The 21,286-nt window shown below is 35.8% G+C and overlaps 1 protein-coding gene across 1 annotated transcript in view; it reads left to right on the forward strand.

Moving 5' to 3' along the window:
* LOC145314857 (uncharacterized) overlaps positions 1-17,217 on the forward strand; it is a 73,966-nt gene extending 56,749 nt beyond the window's left edge. The window contains exon 15 of the mRNA XM_080154941.1: positions 16,648-17,217. Coding sequence (XP_080011067.1) covers positions 16,648-16,837 — 190 coding nt within the window. The 3' untranslated portion in view covers positions 16,838-17,217. The remainder of the gene's footprint in view (positions 1-16,647) is intronic.
* Positions 17,218-21,286: the final 4,069 nt, after the last annotated feature.

Here is a 21,286-nt window from a genome sequence, read left to right on the forward strand (position 1 = left end):
TCGTGTTATTAAATCAAAAGTAGTATGGTCTGATATAGAAAGCTTGGAGAGCTAGCAGACGGAAAATATAAATTAACCTTAGTTGTCAGCTACGGCCGTTAGATGGCGGTAGAGAGACGTAGTATAGAGGGAGTACCTCTTGCGGCAGATTCGTGCATTATAAATGATATACAGGCTATATGGAGCGGCAGGGGCCGGCAATAATGTTTAGGCACGATATATACTCTTAACTGAGTGGTAGTAGAGGAGGACTCTACGTAAGGCGGTACGGGCCAGATAAATTTTACAATTGCGGTAGGCAGATTGTAAGACGGAACGGTACAAGTTTAGATTAAACCACGAGGGGTGGTTGTTGTCAAGCTGAGCGCGAAAGCAAGTAGTCATACACACACACACGCACACACACACTCACACTCACACTCGGGCTACAGGGGCCGAGAGAAAGCTCGCTGTTTTACTTCATTCTTTATCTGACCATTGAACGTACAACATCTAAATACAAAAGTGAAAGAATAAAGAATAAAGGATAGTGAAACATAGGTTTATGCTACAAATTTGCTTGTGATATTAATCGTTTAAGTTTTTTCTAAAAATTTATTTTTGTAGCAATTAGTTTCGCAATCCTTTATAAAAACGGTAAAACTGAGTAAATAATGTATAAGTGATTTTTTCCTTTTAATTAGAAAATAGATTTAAGTTTCGAGAATGGTTTTTTATAAGGATGAAGTAGTTTAGTTTAGGTAGTGGTATGTAAATCAGAATTACCTAAGATTCAAAATTAAGCACGTTTTCGTAAAAAATCGACAAACGAACGTTTTAATTGTACGAATAAGCGTTCAACTGTGAATTTTTATCGAAAATTTTCTATCGAAAATGTGCTTATTTAAGATCGACGAGCGAAAATTTGTTAAATGATTCGAATAAAAGCACGCAAGACAAAGAACTTATTCTGTTCCTAAAAATTCTTTAAATTTACCATTCTCGAAACTTCTGGGTTGCTTTAGATGGAACAGATTTACTCGTTCCGAGTCTTTCCGCGTTTTATTTCGATCGAACTTCGGACAATATGACAAATGTGAGTAGGTACACATTCCAAACGGATTTTTCTGGAATTCAAGCTATGAAACAATAATGTGAGGTTTTCATTGAAGTATCTCGAACGAAAAAGAAAATTGGTATTTGTTGTGCAATATGGTGGAATTTCAAAAAATACATTAAACGTGTCTCTAGGAGCAGTTTGGCAAGCGGCCCAGCTCGTTCGGAATAAAACGTGGAAAGACGAGGATAAAAAGTCGATATGAGAAGTCTAAAGTAACACAGTTTGAGAGATCTTAAGCGAATTATGTGAAAGAATTCGCTCGTGTTATTAAATCAAAAGTAGTATGGTCTGATATAGAAAGCTTGGAGAGCTAGCAGACGGAAAATATAAATTAACCTTAGTTGTCAGCTACGGCCGTTAGATGGCGGTAGAGAGACGTAGTATAGAGGGAGTACCTCTTGCGGCAGATTCGTGCATTATAAATGATATACAGGCTATATGGAGCGGCAGGGGCCGGCAATAATGTGTAGGCACGATATATACTCTTAACTGAGTGCTAGTAGAGGAGGACTCTACGTAAGGCGGTACGGGCCAGATAAATTTTACAATTGCGGTAGGCAGATTGTAAGACGGAACGGTACAAGTTTAGATTAAACCACGAGGGGTGGTTGTTGTCAAGCTGAGCGCGAAAGCAAGTAGTCATACACACACACACGCACACACACACTCACACTCACACTCGGGCTACAGGGGCCGAGAGAAAGCTCGCTGTTTTACTTCATTCTTTATCTGACCATTGAACGTACAACATCTAAATACAAAAGTGAAAGAATAAAGAATAAAGGATAGTGAAACATAGGTTTATGCTACAAATTTGCTTGTGATATTAATCGTTTAAGTTTTTTCTAAAAATTTATTTTTCCCTCCCTCCCATTCCCTTAAATTTTTTAATAATATTTTTAAATTTTGTAGCATTTTTTCTTTGTATTTTTCTTTCTTATAATTCACCGATATTTTTTAAGCACGTGGTTTTCGATAGGGTGATAATAGATAGTTTTATGACTTTAAATCTCGAATCGAATGCTATAAGCCTTTACCCAAAAAATTTTTACAAGGAACAATTTCAATGTCGATTCGATTAATTCTTTTTAATATTATATTCATAATTACAATACTTCGTTTATTTTATATTTGTTTAGTCTAGGTTTCTCGATTTAAATTTTATATAAATTTTTCAGATTATCATCACAAGCTTTTTGTTTCTATCTCATACGGCACATATTTGCACATAAAATGGCCGATGGTGAGGATGAGATGCAGTTGCCACGTTTGGGCGATATAGCCCAGGAATTGCCGGCGTTCGATGAAGAAAACGGTTTCGAGCCTGTATCTCCAGGTATTTATTTTGATTGACAGGTCATTGGCTGTTAAGTCTAGAGTTTTTCTATCAGTTACGATTCACGATATAGGCCCATGGCTATAAATGTTACATCGATTTTACGTTACTAAATTTTTTTTTTTGACCCGTTCATACATTTGTATAAGACACAACGATATTAAAATGTAGTTAATAAATGGTTTCTCAAAAAAAAAAAAAATTTTTTAGAATAAGATGTACCTTAGCAAAGTTGCAAATCCGTTCGACAAAATTCACTGATTTTATGTTGGGCATGTTTTGTTCATGATTAGACATTCAAATAACAGTTGCAATGTATAAAATAAAAATCGATAATTGAAGTAGTTTTTTGTTTTTTAGCAGCGGATATAGATGATGATCTCACTGACGATAGCGACGAGAGTGTCCATGATCAAGAGGATCAGAACGATGCTGCTCAAGCGCAGTTCCATGAATCGCAACCAGCTCCTATGATGGATGAGATTGCGGAGGCGGATCGAATGAACGATGGAAATGAAAGAGATCCAGCGGAATTATTGGCCATGCTGGCTGACGATGCGCCAATGGGAGCCAGATCGTTTCGAGCATCCACACCCCTCATTCCAGCGCCTCAATCTTATATTCAACAAGAAAGGGCCAGATATGGTCAGCATGATCATATCAATAGAGTAGCACAGCCACACCCTCAGCATTTTCCACAATGTCGGCCCGGTCCAGTTCATCATCCATCTCAGAATCAGGCAATGAATTTTAATCATGTCAACATAAATGCGGCACCATATGTGGCAGGAGGCGCGGCAGCTAGGCCCCAACCGCAGCAGAACGGTGAACGCATGCGCCATAGGTCAGAGGAACTAGCCAGAGTGCCAACAAAATCAGCTCAGTCTGTTATGCCGCCGCGTGGTACGTGTCATGACCGAGGATCAACGGCTGACAGGCCTTTGTCTGCCGATAATTCGGGTCAGGTACCAAACAGCGTTCTCATCGACGTAATTCGCATGCTAGCCAGCGACAGAAATCAGAAAAACCAGCGGAGCGCCAGTGCTCCTCAGCCATCGACCAGCAATGGTGTTGGCATTGTCCAGCAACAGCAGATTCAACAGCAGCAGAGGGCTGGCACACAAGCAACTCAATCTGCAAATTTTCAACAGGCCACGCCGTTCCCCCAAGGTTGGCAGATGGTCGCTTTACCGAGCAGAAGGCTCGTCGCAGGCGTGGTTACGAAAACGAAGCCGCCCAGTTTCTGCTTAGTACATTATGCTGTTACGCAACAGACCAGATTGGGGAAAATAACGGAGGTCAACGCGCAGAATTGCCGTGACTCCAGTTATTTGAGGTTGATGCAGAAGACTGGTCTCGATCTTATATCTGTCCAAAACAATATCGAGGTAACATTATTAAAATTATACGATAAAGATTCTCGTTCGCATTTCTATTCCTTACTTTCTTTTGCGGTCTCAACCTTTTAGATTCACAGTATTTGAGGGCAGTGAGAAATTTTTTAACTGTAATGTCGTAGATCTTAATAGGCACCAGAGCAGTTTATTTGAGCGATGTGATATTTTGAAGAGTATTGTTGTATATCACCACATTCGATCGAGTAACATTTAAGTCATATAAAAATTTGTTACGCTTTAAATTATATTCTAGGACGCGGTTCGCGAGCTTTACAATATGTATTTGCCCCCTGAGGCCCACGCCGCCATACACCGCAGTATGGAGTTCTCGCTTATGGCCATCGAGCTGCTCAAGTTCATGAGTCTCTACACGAGTTTGGCGTTTACAAACAGCCCCTCTGTGGTTGTCAAGTTTGCCTGTAACGATAACCGCGAGGTTCTGCAGGGCGAGAGGCTGGCCAGGTTAAATACCTTGCGCAAGGAGCATGAAGAAAGTGAGAAGCGCAGACGGGATAGAGAGCGTGAAGCTAGACCATCTGCAAAACGCTTCACTGGCACGTGCCACAATTGGTAAGCGAAAAATTTTTAATATATCTTATTTGCAATTCTTGAGTTTTTTGTAATGATAGTTGGATCTCGATATTGAGTGGGCAACCAATGGATATGCTAAATGAATAATCAATGATGTTTTTTCTTCAAAATATACATAATTTAGCTCAAAAACATTCGCATTTATTATACCGTTTTGCAGAGAGTTTTCTTGGTTGTTAAACTCAGTCAGTCTAATGTTTTATTATATTTTCAGTCAGAAACAAGGCCATAGAGCCTCTCAGTGTACAGCTCCCAAGAAAAAGGATTGAAGCGAGGCTTCGAGTTCCCCGGCCATAGCGGCACATCCATCCGCCAAAGCCGAGGAGCTCCTTATTGACGATGTTATCGCCACGCTCGATAACGACGACTTAACTGACCTGAAGACTATTGACTTTAATTCCAATGGTAATATTGAAAACGACGACAATGTTCCTGTAAACATTGTTACCAGTGACTTAGTCGTAAATTCTTTAAGTGATATTTCTGACCAAGAATTTGCGGCGTTTATTGACAAGGAAATTGACCAGTTGCAGGGCCTTGGTTTTGGTCCAGTTGCAGGAGGGATCCATGATCCAAGGGCTCAATTATTTTATAAACAGATTTTAAACGCCAGTGATTCAGTTTTAGAACTATTAAGAGACGGTTACAAGCCGGACATAGTGACTCCTCTACCCGAGGCAACAGATCTAAGGAACAATATGAGTGCCTTGCAAAACATTCAATTCGTTCACACAAAAACAGACAAATGGGTTAAGGAAAATATAGTTAAAAAAGTTGATTATAAACCCTATTTTGTCAACCCTTTGACAGTGGCCTCAAAATTGGATAGTGAGGGTAACGTGAAATTACGACAGTGTCTAGATCTGTCGCGCACGCTGAACGACTGCTTAAGAAAAGTCTCTATGAAAATGGAGGATATCTCCATGGTCCTTCCCAGAGTTACTCCCGGCTGCTGGATGTCCGTGCTGGATATCTCAGCGATGTATTGCCATTTGGCATTACATCCAGAGTTCCGTGGTTTGTTTGGCTTTGCGGTTGTCAACGCCTCCGGCACGCGGGAGTTTTATGAATTTTTAACGCTGCCATTTGGCACAGGTTAGTTATCTTTATTATTTCTTAATTCTATTAATAGCATAGATTCTTTCGATATGCAGGTTCTAAAATACATAAAGTAATAGCGATGTCTATCGTTTTAATGAGTGCAATATGGAATGTATTTGACAGCCTCATTTGTGCTGAAGGTCAAAAACGAATGTATGTTTTTTGTCTTACGACTTGTAGTGTTTTTTCCAAAAAATAATCGAGCGTTCGATTAAATTGTACGCGTTTATTCAAATTGATTCATAAGAATGCAATATTTTTTGTCAGGTCCAGCCACATACATAATGAATTCTCTGATAGTTCCCATACGAAGATTCTACCATGCTCGAGGCATCGATATATCGACATTTGTCGATGATTCGTTCAATTCAGCCTTGTCTAAGATTAAGGGTTTGGCTAGCCTTAAGTTCATAAAATTTGTGTTCGAAAGCACAGGCTGGACGTTAAACTTATCGAAATGTTTCGGGCCTGCCACTTCCTTGTGTTACCTGGGCTTCAACTTAGACTCGATTTCCATGAGAATCAGTGCCCCCCTAATGAAGATAATAATTCTTACGAACGATATCAACGCTGCAATTTCAAAAGCCGAGAGGGTTGGTTTAATACACGCCAAAGAATTAGCGCATATCCTTGGCGTGTGTTGTCACCTTCTCCATTCTCATGGAAACATAATGAGAGTGGTTACCAGAGCATGCCAGCAGACACTTGGATCGACTGTACAGGAGAAGGGATGGTCTGGGTCTTTAGCCATAAACGATAGAATGTTACAAGAATTCGAAATGTTAAAAGTCTATTTAATAAGGTGTGTACATTCGAGTTTTTTAGTTTTGAAATGTTTTCAAAGAATTAAAATCTTTTAAGAATACGGGAATCCGATTCAGTTGTGTATTCTTTCTCCGACAACGTACGAATGTATTTCTTAAACCCCGGTTTAATCTTGATGTTCATTTAAATATGAGTTATATGATTAAATATACTTTGTTTTTATTTTAGCTTTAACGGACAACCTGTCAACAAGTGCAATGCTGTCATCAACATTATCCAGCCTGCGAAGCAGGCAGTTTTGCTGGAAGCTGTAGATCCTCTAGACATCGCTCGGTTAGAGTCCATAATGGTCTCTGATTCGAGTGAATCTAGAGCTTATGTATTCGAAGCGGAACAGCTTCGTATCATAAAGGAGTTCCCCTTCAAATACGATGAAATGCAGCAGTCCAGTACACTGCGTGAGTTGTTGGCAGTTGTGAGAATGTTTGAACAGGAGCCCTTTCTCCAGCAAAACAGACACAAGACAGTGGTTTGGTGCACGGACAATCGCGGCCTAGTCAGCATTTTGAACCGCGGATCTAGAGTAGAAATTCTACAGCGCCATGTAATAAACATCAAGCTAGTCCAGCTAAAGTTTGACATAACTCTCCTGCCGGTATGGCAAAGGAGGAGTACGTTGCTGCTCAAAATTGCCGATGAGGGATCTAAAGTAAGTAACACCGACGAGTGGTCGGTGGCTCTTGAGGACTATAATTTAATATGTGAGAAATTTATGGTTATGCCGGATATTGATCTAATGGCCAGTGCGGCAAATACAAAATGTCCGGCGTTTTATTCAAAGTTGCCGGATAAAACAGCATTAGGCACCGATTTTTTCATACAAGAGTTGAATAATAAGCGTGTCATGTATATATGCCCTCCGGTCAAAGTTATAGTCCCAGCGCTACATAAGATTTTGAGTTTACCGTCTGCTACTACTGTTTTTGTCATCCCTTTATGGCAGTCTGCTTGTTTTTGGTCGCAGTTTATTGAAGCTGGAAGATTTAAGTCCTTCATAAAAAGGATTTTTGTATTTAAGACCACTTTTACATCAGAAGCAGCAGATTGCATGTTTAAAGGGGTTTGTAATTTTTCTATGATCGCTTTATTAATTAAAACCTAAGTGTGTATGTATAGTTATTAGAAATGTTTTATTTATTGGGCTACAATACTTCTTCGACAAGATTTAGTAATACACAGATTAAGATTCTTTTGGACCATATGGAGAGGTCATATTGCCATTTTCGTCATAACGAAGCTATGTCATAGGATTTGAAGATAGTTTGGTCGTACCCAATAAAATGATATCATTGTCTATGCAGATATAATTATTTTAATTTATGTATAAGTCTGATTTGTTTAATCTAGAGTCTTTCAACAACCACCTAAGTCCAGAAATCGTAGGATCGTGAGAAGTGTTTTTATTTTAAGATATTTACACAAATTTTAGACATATTATTCTAAATTCAGTTATGTTGGTTGGGCGAAATTAGATTATTTACGCTTATAAGAAAAATCCTGCTTGTTTCGGAATTTTTGGTTTTTGCAAGTACTCTTGTTGATCATCTATGTCTTTTTATGTATTAGTCAAACGTTCGGTCTTTCCATGAAAATGCAATTTGTAAATTATTCTAGTCTGTGATATACTCTGAAAATTTAATACATATTTGTTGGTTGTTCAGAAAAATGGGTTTTACAATATTAATATTCGGCCTTTTTTAGTAGTTGATTCCGAACGGAATTCATATATTTGAATACTGACTTTTTAACAATTCAATGAGTTTTTTGGCAATTTTTATTTAATTTCTCAACCTGTATACCCATTTCAGACTTATTATTAGAGGAATCCGCGGTAAACAGTCTAAAATGGGTCGCGCCAGATTTGATCCAGCTTACCGGGCCAGAGGACAACAAAGACCCATGAGAGGCAAGTATAGTTGGTTAAACAATTAAGAATCGGGTAGTAGGGACAAGAGTTGAACGTTCCTAGGCGTTAAGTTGGCAGTTTTTTAGCCCCAGATTTACGATACAACGAACAAAGATTTTTATTAATATACAAATGGCCAAATTTCGACACACGTTGTTTCTTTTCATTCAAGTAACTAGATAACTTTTTCTATAAGAAGTTTTTTAATGCATAGGAAGCCTGATTTACTCAAACCGAAGGATAACTTAATCTATATTTTAGTCGGAGAGGGACTTCCTGCTCGAATTTCGCAGAGGCCAGCTCTGAGAATTATGAAAGCAGCGCGGGGTCTGAATTTGTCGCCAACAAAGAGTCGAGATGCCAAATTGTACACGTCGTCCCGCGCTCAGTCCACCACGAGCGTGCACTCCCAAGTAGTGGAGGTGTTTCTCGCCTATTTGCGCAAAAGGAATCTGCCTGCAACCACGTTCCAGGAGAGGGTGTTGCAGGATTTCATCCATTATCTTGAGGATATAAGAAAGCCTTACTCCTTCCTTAAACAGGTTGGTCATGTTATTATTAAACAACGGTTAAAGTATCAGGATGTCTGTGCGCAACAAACATAACATAGGGTGCAAACGGAAAGCACCAAAATTGTTTGAGCTCACCGGGAAATTTTTCGAACAAAATTTTACAGAACATACATAAAACGGGACGGGGATTTTATCTTCTTTCACAAATAGCGTCCAGACGGGACACCACGTTCAAGGTACAAAACTTTTATCCAAAATTTTTTCCCAGCGATGAATAGCAGAATGTTCAAAAAAGTCTTCACTTTTAGAACATAAATATATTCAAATCATGGTGTTCTTTACATCTATAAATATATGTTTAGGAAGTTTCGTTAGTCATGTTGCGATTAAACAGCGTTTAAGTATCAGGTTGCTTGTATGCGACGATCATTAATTTAGGCGAATACAAAACGGAAAGCACCAAAAAAATTTTTAAGCTCACTGAAGGAACCTTCGAACAAAATTTTACAGAATATACCTAATCGGACGGTGTTTCACGTGTATTGTTCAGACGAGACGCCACGTCTGAGGCATAAATTGCTTGAAAATTTTTTCTCCATATTTCCTATTGTTTCAGGTCTGTGGAAGTTTGAAAGCATGGTCATACATAATAGATCAGCCTGTTTCGGAATTTTCACAACGCGTGTCGCGGTTGTTGGAGGGAGCAGTGAGAAGGGCAGCAATGGAACGCGCCCCCGTCAGAAAGGCCACGCCCATCCCTAAGGGCACCCTCACGGCAATCATGCACAAGATAGCTTACGACTACGCCTCCATCTGGGACATACCGCTGCCACTTGTCCGAGCGACGGTGGCAATAATTTTGCAATTCCACACATTTACTCGCCTCGCCGATCTTGATCAAGTGAGGGCTTGCCATATAAGCCAAGATCAAATCGGCGGGGTGGAGGTTCTGCAAGTGATCTACCCCAAGAGGAAGAATGATCAAGAACATGAAGGATGTACAAATCTGTTAGCAGCAGAGGGCGGAGATATGTGCCCGGTGGCGCTGATTAAGAAGTATTATCGCAGATGCGGATTCCGGTTTATGGGGGAAGGGATACTGGACGAAAACTTCTTGTTCTGCAGATCTTCAACCATGTGGTTGCCAGGAGGTAGACAGATTGTAGCTGACGGCAGGTATCAACTCTCGCCACAAACACTATTGAACGATATCACACAGTTATGCCGTCAGGTAGGATATTTCGGCCCGGTGGGCAGAAAGTCCTGTAAGATGTCTGGGGTTTCCGCAGCGTGCGAGGCCGGTTTGTCGGACGAGGCGCTGCGGGACAAGGGGAAGTGGAGGTCGATTGAGATGTCCCGTATGTATCGACAGATGACAGAGCCATATCAAATGGCTCTGTCGCGGTGCATTACAATGCAGGACAATCCACAAATAACGGATTTTGCGCGGAACTCCGGTCAACCAATTTACCGCGGGGCGCAAAATCCTAGGCCGACCTCCCACCCCCAAGTCTCGCGGCGTCCGTCCCCAAGCAGACATGAGGACATTGTGATACAGCGGCCACAGGACAGGCCTGCGTCGGCAGCCCAAAGATTGTTCCCATATCAGCCGGTGATAAACGGCCACACAAATAGAGCTGGGCTTTTTCACAATATCGTGATAAATTCTCCGTTCGCAGGAGGACAGCGAACGGCAAGATTCGTTGACGACGGAAGTTTCAACACACGTTTCACAAGAAACACCGACGCTTTTCGTTCTTGGTTTCAGCCGAACGAATAGTTACCTATTAAGTATTAATTCTTATTTTATGTAGACGTTCGACCTTATAGGTTATGTCCTTTGTTTTTTATCGTGGTGCTTTAAGGGTCGCCAAGATTATAACGGTTTTCATAAGTTCGGCGGCGGTTAACGATATAAGTTCGTTTTCGAATGATGTAATTCGATCACATTCGGAGCGCGACATGTTGGTTTTGAATATATCATCGATAAGCTGTCGGTTGTTCAGTTTCAATTAATGATATTACCATGAAAAAAGGCAAAGGATCATACCCATTGAAAATTCATACTGTGTTAAATCTAGTATTCAGTTTATTAGTCATGTCAAAAATCAAAGTTTATTTTAGCAAGTCATGCTGCATTCATTTCTAGTCTTTGGAAATAACATATACCTTAATGGTAGATAAGATTTTTACGAAAATTTTTCATGATATAACGTATAAACCAGTATATAATCTATGAGTATTATTTTCAATCAGTAAGCGTTTCAAACAATTTTTATACCAGTGCAAAAACAATACAGTCATCACAGCCTTTTTTATATGTATCACAGTCATCCCAATACTTGTAATAATTTCTTTATGTTTTTCATGTTCAAGAAAATTAATATAAGTGAAACAATAATAATGATTTTGTCATTTATTTATTTTAAAAAAATCAGAGCTAAAAAATAATATGGAATTTTTTCATTAGTAAAATAGAGGTTTATGGATTTTTTCTCGGGAGATATATCCAGCGTTCACATGACCAGCAGCTCGCGGGTCTCGGCTTCAATTTCAGCTATGCAATCGATTAAACCATCAGGTTATTGCAGTCGGATTCGTGATCCTTGTGGTCACAGGGTTCCACGAAACTTCAGTTGGCTTCACACCAAGCGAGGTGATGATGTTGTTTACCAAGGAGTCGTAGTAATTCAACATCCGCATATCGATCGAATTTTTCGGGTATTTCGGCGCCGAGCCGCTCGATTCGCCACAGAAATACACCCTATTTTCAGCCAGTTCGCCTCAAAAGATGCCAATTTGAAGATTTTAGTAAAAACAAAAGAACGGGTATAAAAAATGTGTTCATTACATGTGGAGTTTGCAGTGTTCACATATTACGACAAATATTGGAAACCACACGATCGAATATCGCGAAACGGGTATATAGGCATAGAAGCAAATTAAAAAATTTTTTCGCGTCATTATAAAATCTCCAAAAAACAGGCTACCTTAAAGATTAATAGTCTCATTGGAATATTCTGGTGTGAAGGTTGCAATACGATACAACCATATTTCCGAAGTTTAAATTTAGCAAATTTCGCGAATTTCTAGAATCAGAATGAAAAAGGAATCATAGAACATACGAATACGTGCGGTATGTAAATCAGAATTACCTAAGATTCAAAATTAAGCACGTTTTCGTAAAAAATCGACAAACGAACGTTTTAATTGTACGAATAAGCGTTCAACTGTGAATTTTTATCAAAAATTTTCTATCGAAAATGTGCTTATTTAAGATCGACGAGCGAAAATTTGTTAAACGATTCGAATAAAAGCACGCAAGACAAAGAACTTATTCTGTTCCTAAAAATTCTTTAAATTTACCATTCTCGAAACTTCTGGGTTGCTTTAGATGGAACAGATTTACTCGTTCCGAGTCTTTCCGCGTTTTATTTCGATCGAACTTCGGACAATATGACAAATGTGAGTAGGTACACGTTCCAAACGGATTTTTCTGGAATTCAAGCTATGAAACAATAATGTGAGGTTTTCATTGAAGTATCTCGAACGAAAAAGAAAATGTACTTCTGAAGCCAATACAGGGTTACGAAAGTTTAAATTGATGTTTTTTTTTTAATGTTAATATTAAATGTAATATAGTTTTGTAATGACATATAAAATATATATTCGATAGAATATAAAAAAACATAGTGCATTCAATATTAAAAAAAAATATTTAAATATATATATAGTTGTTAACCATATATGAACATATATGAATCTATTTCCGGCCGGGTTCTTAAAAGATATTGCCGCGTTTTTTCAACATTTTTTACGCTATGAATAACAAGCGCGACATTCGCGAAATCTAAAAGAGTATACAATGATTTATTTAATTATTTCGCTTTTGATGGTACGGCCTTCATAGAAAAAAAAAGATTATCTTCAATCCATTTTTGCTGCATATTAATTAATGCATCTTTTTAGAGCTGTGTTAGACATTAGAAAAATTGCTAAAAAATAATTTAAAATTCAGTATTTTTATGTTATATACTCTGTTTGAAATTCTATCGTCAACGTTCAATCAATCAATGTCTAAAAAACGCCGAAAAAATGTGGCATTCATCTTTTAAAAACCCATCTCGGTGGTATTTCCGGTTGGCAAAGACAACATAAATATAGAAATCATGAAACATTGTTGTTCCACAATTTTGCCACATTTTTAAACATCTTGCTTAAAAAAAATCTTCCTTGTAAATTCTACAAATTTAAATATTTAGAGAAAATTGAGTAGTAATTTACTTCTTGATTCAAAATATTTGATTAAATTGAATCAAAACTAATAATTATTTTTGGCACTCTATATTCAAATAATCATAAGCTTATCAATAGTGCGCATGCGCGCACAGAGGTGCCATAAATTTCAAAACTTAAAAATATAAGTTTTGTAGCGAAATTACTCTATAATTCGAAATCTCTGTCTTTCTTTTAGAAACATTCAGGGGAATATACGAAAGCTTATATTTATATTAACCCTTACAGATCGGGCCCCAATTCCCACCTTAATAGATCGGGGGGGGGGTCATATTGACCCCCCCCTCTATCTCAGCTTCTGTTACAGATAAAGACGTAAAATTTTTTTCTGGTGGTTCATGTGTATTTTTAGAGAAAATTACTTTTTCTAGTCATAGCGGCCAGGCCGCTCCTTAGCCGCTTTTTAGCGGCCAGCCGCTTAATTTTAAAACAGCTGTAGAGCGGCCAATTTTGCAGCTAGGATGACCAAATTTTAGGACGAACTTTTATTTTTCATAACAAAAAAATTACTTTTTCTGATCATCGCCGAAAAACGGCAAATAACGGAAACCGCCATTTTCGGCGGTTACGGCGGTAAAACGGCGGTTGGCGGCGCCAATTAATATTTTTATCTGTTTATTGTTGCTCAAGAATTTACCAAAAAAAAAATTCAGGTCTCTAGCTGTAATAGAAGCCACGATATTCAGGATATATGTCTGTAGTAAAAGCCGGACAAAAATCGGTCATAAAGTCGGTCAGGGTGCGGTCAAACGGTCATAACACCACTTTTCTCATAAGGTCATTGATATCTTAGTATTCACCAAAAAAATTATAGGTTTCTACCTTATACACAACACTATTTAGATTTTTTTTTAATTTTGGTGCTACCCAACCGACTTTGACCGGACACCACGACCGACACAGACCAGATATCCTAATAAAATCAACTCTTGCCGACGCATAATTACTAAACTTAAAAAGTCATGAAGTCACAGCTCTCCATCTTACCTACAAAAAAAATGACATTGAAAAAACTAGAGGGGGGGGTCAATATGACCCCCCCCCCGATCTGTAAGGGTTAAAGATGAAAAATCGATAAATTCAAATGCACACGGCACATCTGCGTAAACACACCCTGGATTTTTTTTCTTTTAATTTTAATTCGTATGAAGCTAGCTCAAATAAGTAAATATTAAATTTGATATATTTTTGACGATGCGGGAGGATGTTTTAAAAGAAATGATGAAATAATTTTCAAGGTTTTAAAAAAAAGTTAGCTTCTTTTATGCGAAAAAATTCAATAAAAAGTAAAAATTTTTACCAAAAAGTTGGTCAAATTTTACCAAGTTTTTTTTTTTGTTAAAGTCCAAAAATCTGGACTTAGCCTAAAAATTTACCTTGTCAATTTTTACCAAAAAGTTGGTCAAATTTTACCAAGTTTTTTTTTTTGGCAAAGTCCAAAAATCTGGACTTAGCCTAAAAATTTACCTTGTCAATTTTTACCAAAAAGTTGGTCAAATTTTACCAAGTTTTTTTTTTTGGCAAAGTCCAAAAATCTGGACTTAGCCTAAAAATTTACCTTGTCAATTTTTACCAAAAAGTTGGTCAAATTTTACCAAGTTCATTTTTTTTGTCAGAGTCCAAAAATCTGGACTTAGCCTAAAAAAATACCTTGTCAAATTTTACTAACTTTTTGGTAAAAATTGACCAAATTGCGTTTTTTTGTCTAAGTCCGAAAATTCGGACTTAACCTGAAAAATAGAGTTGTAAAATTGACCACATTTTTGGTAAAACTTCCAAAAGTGGTAAAATTAAAAAAAAAAAAAAAAATTTAAATTTAGGCTTCATTGTATAGAAGTCATTATTTTAAAGTACTACAACTGATTATGAAGAGCTGTTTTTAATTTAAAACACAAAAAACGGGTTTTTTTGTTTCGTCAAATTTTACAAAAAAAATGGTAAAATTTGACTAATTTTTTGGCTAAAATTTTTGCTGGTAAAATTTACCACGAAACTGGTATATTTTACCAGGTTGACCAGCTTTACCACTTTTCTGGTAAAACGATTTTTTTTTCTGGTATTTCGTAGAACCTGGGATTCAGCCAATTCGTCCATTTTTTATACAAACTGCTTATCTCCATGTAGGTTAACTATGTAAATGTTTTCTTTATAAATGTGTTAAGATATTACTTGGATTGAAAAAAAATATTTTTATCATGAAGTTTTCTTAACGGACAAATTTGTTATAATTTTGAAATTAAAAGTCTAACAGTTAATCAAGTAATATAAGTAAGCCATTATAAAAGGAATGGATATTGAATATACGTGAATATTATGACAGGGAAAAATTATGGGGTACAGGGGTTGAATGGGGGGGGGGGGGAGTCGTTATGATAATCTGATTCTGGAGTGAGATCTAACTAATACAAAATCCATCATAAAAAAATCTAATAGAAAAACTGAAACTTAATCAATTTCATTCTAGGCTTAGGTCATATAAAAAAATAAAGGTACTAAGAAAGAGAGGTAATCAGGCTCCACCAATAAAAATATCCCGAGAGAACTCGGCAGACCTGCTATTGGGTAGAAACTGTACACATTTTGGTATAAAAGGCCTTATTTTTTTAATTTCTTCCCAATAAAAAAGTCGGCTATAAACGGTCGAATTTCTTAATTAAAACCCATAGATCAATTCGTTTCAATAGTTTTCAAATTTAGTGAGAGATTGATGCTAGTAACACTACTCCTTAATTTTTGATAGATTAAAAAAAAAATAGGGAAACAACTAAATAATAAAAAAACGAGTCTACTCCCTTTCCATTTTTTATAAGTGCAAGTTTTTAGAGGATTCGCTAAAGAGGTGGATGAAAGTAACCCTAATATGAAAGATTGAAAAAATATGGCATATGATACTTGATTGTTTTTTCTTTTGTAGGTTTATATATTGTATGAACTGATATCTTCTAATATGAAAAAAAACTACAAGCCGATATAAACACTTCCTGAAAATTGAGCATTTATTATTATTTTATATGTTGACGAGATCTTAAAAGACATACCATGCTCAACCCTATTTAATTTTCTTTAAATATCTTCTTTTAATTAAAGAATCTGGTTAGCGTACACTTATTCAAATATTACATATCAGTTCTTAATTAACAAATATTCGATTCCTTTTTTTTAAAGATAATGGTGGAATCTAAAATAATTTTCTCATATGCAGTGTAAAAAATAAATGTACAATATTATTTGTAATGGTTATAAATACTTTAATTACTAAAGAAATCTATTAAACTAGGTTTGGTTCTGAATAAACGTGCGGCGATTAAAACTTTTTAAAAGAATAAATAATTTTTAAAACTGTTTAAGTTTCTACCTTACCTGTTTTTTTATTCTTTTTTAACAAAAAGATTTTAGCTGATTCTAATAAGGTTTCAACTGTTACAATTTCTTAATAAAGAAACCATCTTATAGTTCCTTTTTCATTATGACCAAGTTCTTTACTATACATTAGTCTTCTTCTCTCATAATTCTATTTATAAAAAAAAACAATATTATTAACAAAACAATATATAAAACATTAAATAAAAAATATTTTTTTTTAGGTATGAAGTGCGAAAACTTCGCGAAGAGGGGCGCGGCTTGCGGAAAGAGCTGTCGGAAGTCCGCGATTCGCGGGAAGAAATCATCCGCATTTACTCGCGGATGTCGGAGGAATCGCGGACAATTATGAACCAACATCAATTGAATAATAGCAAAAATAGCGAACGAAAGCAAATTAGCGAACGAAAATAAACTTAGTGATATTACTGAAATGGTTTTATAGTTGAAATAAACAATATTTCTTGTTATTTGATGAAAAGTGGTGATATTATATTAAAGTAATATACTATAATGTATACAGTATTGTTAAATTTTTCCTAAAACCAGCGAAAAATCATGTTATACTGATTAACCTGCATAAATACAGTATGAACCTAAAATTTTAGTGAAAACTAAAAAAATTCTCTGATGCAATTATCGAAGTTTGGAAGGCTACATTTGTCTGGAAGGTTTAAGCTGTATTTAAAATTCCAAATTGTGATTTTAATAATTAAAATAATAAGTAAACTTGCCAAAATCAACATTATGTGATTTTAATATCTTTAAGTTTTTTTATAGCTAAAATTAGAAAATTTTATTTCAGAAAAACTAAATTCTAAAGTAGCTAATTTTTCAATATTACTCGTTCAAGTGATATAATATTAGTATTGTTAATAGCGTAGTTACTCTATGATTTATCATTTTAGTCCATACGTCCCATGTGTAGTAAATAAAAGAAATAAGCAATTCAGGGAAATGTCAACAAGAAGAAAAAATATTCCCTTATTTGTAAGATATACAATAACTTTGGATTATTAATTTTCTCTGGAGATTAATTAATCTTTCATTGGACTATCCATGAATCTTTTTAACTGGAGAAAAATATTCATTTCATACTTTGTAAGATTTTTTCCTTTAAAGTAGCGAAGCCACTCTTTACCTCTAGTTCTAAATGTCCGTCTGCTCGTCTTTAATGTTTTAAGAGAAAAGTGGTCAGCTCTTATGATAGACGGTTGACTTTTTTTTCGTGATATTGTATTATACTAACCTCCCTCTTTCTTTCCGCCATCTCATTTTATGACCACTAAATATCTGCTCTAATCTTAATTTGTCCGTTTGTCCATCCATTACTTTAGTCATCCTTGTTTGATGTTAGCGTTGTTGTTTTATATAACTTACACCTATAAAAAGTTATCTACTCAAAAAGATAGGTTTTCAGGTGGGTCTTTTTTTAATGCTATCTTATTTTGCTCATTTAGCTATCCATGATTTTTCTTTTAGAATTATTAAACCCTCTAGTTACATCTGTGATAAACATTTTTTCCATATTTCTAAATGTTAAAATCAATGCAGGGTTCTGCAGTCTCTGCGGATAAATTAAAATTTGGCGGCTTTGACTTCCCTAGGTTATTCATGCTTTACAGCTGCAGATCTCTGGTTAAATAAATTCATTTTTTAAATAAAAAATACCAAATTCCCTGTTGGTAGATACATGAATGAATTGCTGTGTTTTGGTAGAATTACATAAAGTACAATTTTATAGGTTTTATTAACTTGAAAATACTTATAGTTTTGTGGCTTTGCTGGTTGACATGCCAAACTATTCCAAAATTTGCTTTATTTGAGCCATTTTAGCTCTTTAAATACACAGTAATCTATTCGTGTATTTTACTGGTAGAATTATAATTAGATTGTGATTATGTTTCTCTGCCTAAGAATAGTTTGTATTAATATAATAATAATAAATAATGTTGAATTGAATTTTTTTTAGTTTTTTTCTGAAGATGATTAAAGTCCCTCAACAGATTATGACGTCATACGATAAAATAACTAATGAGAAGCCAGCATAAATTTTACCATTGCATTGTTCAATTACAATGTATTCTGGCCTCTCATTGGCTATTCTATCGTATGACGTCATTATCTGTTGAGGGACTTAGAGGTGGGGTATTAGAATCATCCTATTAATTTTAAACCTCGTGATTCTCTCTAAAACAATTAGGTAAAATATAATTTATAAGAAAATAATGATAAAATATCTCTTCCCTTTATGTTTAAAAAGGGAAGGACGCCCTAATTAAGAATCATACATAGCAAGCAATTGTTTATCAAATTAACAACGTTCTTCTACAAATTTTATGTCCGGTGTCAGTAATATTAACAGCACTGCCTCTCTTGTCACTGTTTTTGTCTGTTTTTCCTTTTCTGTATATTTTGCTTTTGTGGTTATTATTATTCTTGTTTTTATCTACGCTTTAGAGAGTATAAATATTAGGGTGGGTCGATTTTGGACATTTTTTTTCTGAGGCCAAAGCGGGGATCTGCACTCAATTTATATAGATATAATACACCTCTGGATGATTTAAAATTTATCCTAAGTCTTAAAACCGCTGACGACCAGACATTCAATTGTATAGCTATTTGTAAATGGGAGTCAAAAATTTATTGAATCAGAACTATGGCTTCATGGTGCTCCCTGGAAATGCCTTGAGGAGCTGAGTCAGGAACTTTTGTCCGTTTCAAAAAATCTCGTTCCTAGCCTGAGAAAATCTAAAAAACCTCTACAAATTGGACAATTCTCAATAAACCTTAAAATTTTTTGTTTTTTTAGTGATTTCTAAGGCTAGGAACGAGATATTTTGAAACAGACAAAAGTTCCTGATTCAGCTCCTCAAGGCCTTTCCAGGGAGCACCATGAAGCCATAGTTCTGATTCAAAAAAAATTTTGAATGTCGTCTTTGCATACTAATAAGTAATTTATTATATTTTTAAGTGGTCGTGTTCTAAAACTCAATTTTTAAAAATTCTTTTTCGGTCAGAAATGTTTTTAAGGTTAATTTTATCTGTTGCATATCCCCGCTCTGTCTAATTCCGATATGAACCCACCCTAATAAATATATGCATAAATTGCGTGACTTATCACACACAATTGATACATTGTTACATGGATGTTGCACCAGATTTTTCCCTCCGTCCTACTGGTTGAACGAACTGGCATATAAATGAAGTCCTTACTAGCAAGCTAAATTGATGATAAATTTTCCCCTCTCAAAATTTCCATGTATATCCTTTATAAATTTCAAACACAGACGCATCGGAGATAGAAAATGCTTAATTTTTCAGTGCAAAAAGTTTATATGATTTACTTATTCTTAAGGTTTTAATGTATTTAGATATAATACTAGCTGCTTCGCCCCTAGCCTCTAGGGGCTTTGCCCTAAGAGGTATAATTACATCTTTTATTACCTGGAGATGCCCCCACTCCATCACTATATTAATAACATAAATTTTAAGAAAATAGCCTAAAACCACCACAGCACCAGTAAGTATTCCCTGAAGAGTAGAATCCGATCGGTTCAGTGGTTACCGAGATCTTAAGGGACAGACGGACGGACAGATAGACATCGTTCTACTTTGTATTATAGATATATATTTCTGTTTTAAAACGTTTAAGTAACTCCATAAATTTTTGCTCCTCAATAAATAATTATTGTTTCTACGTGACTTAGAGGTAACGCCCATATTTAAACTCAGTAATAAAGGTTTCTGTCGCCATTGTTCGCATTTCTGTTATTAGCATAACATAAGTATGTACTCATAATGTTAAAATATTCTCATTTTAGGGGCTTTTGGAGAGAAAATAGAACCTCCAATTTAAATTTTAGTTTGATTTTTTCTCAAAGTGTGGGAGGAGGCATTTTTTCTAGGGGTGACGCCAACCTTCACTGGACCTATGAGAAGCTACATTATTAAGGAGAACCATATCGGTTAGATGCAGTTGGTTGGTAAGATCCTTTGGAAAACACACACAGACATCCTCTTACTTTTTATTAGGATATAAATATAGAGGTACAATTTATCATTTTAAAAATTGCATTTAGTTATCATGTCAGCCACAACCAATTTTTATTAAAGCCATTTGGTCGACATAATATTACCATAAAACATAAACATATTTATACAGTTTTTATAGGGTGTGTCACTGTGTGTACATAATTGATTTAAATATTTGATTTTTTTATATCTTTTTACATATCCCTTTATCTCTCTTAATACCAAATGCCATACACACTTGTATGTACATGATTATCAAATGGGCGTGTCTGAATCATTTGACCGCCATAGCTAGCCAGCTTGATAGATAAATTTGTGATAAACGTATAAGAGCAGGTATACCTTTATTTTGTACAGTTTTAGTAGATTTAGTTTACTTGCATTATAAAATATGTTTAGTATCAATAAGCCATTCGACCACTGCACTTGAGCGCTCTTGGAAAAATTAGGGCATATTAAATCTGACTTTCGGCTAAATACTGATAAAAAAGTAAATAATTTGTGATAAAATGAAACTGAATCTTATTCTGCTATTATTTTGTTTTCTATCCACAATCAGTCGAAGCATTGCCCAGAGGGGCAACTTTAGACGGCGGCACAAAATGGCGCATCCCCATTGGAATCGCCATCGGTTCACTGAGTATCCAACCCGCCATATAACCGGTTTTGGTCAGCATAGAGTTGTTCATTCCAACAGAGCTTTTGGTTGATTCGTTAACAGCATGACATGAATATTGATATGTCAACTCTACAGAAAACAATTTTGTAAAGGCTGTAATATTATGTTTAATTTAGTAAAATTTGTGTTTAATATTTAAACAATTTAGA

Source organism: Acartia tonsa, chromosome 1 (assembly GCF_053477335.1).
Source record: "Acartia tonsa isolate MP-2025a chromosome 1, ASM5347733v1, whole genome shotgun sequence".
Classification (NCBI taxonomy): Eukaryota; Metazoa; Arthropoda; class Copepoda; order Calanoida; family Acartiidae; genus Acartia; species Acartia tonsa.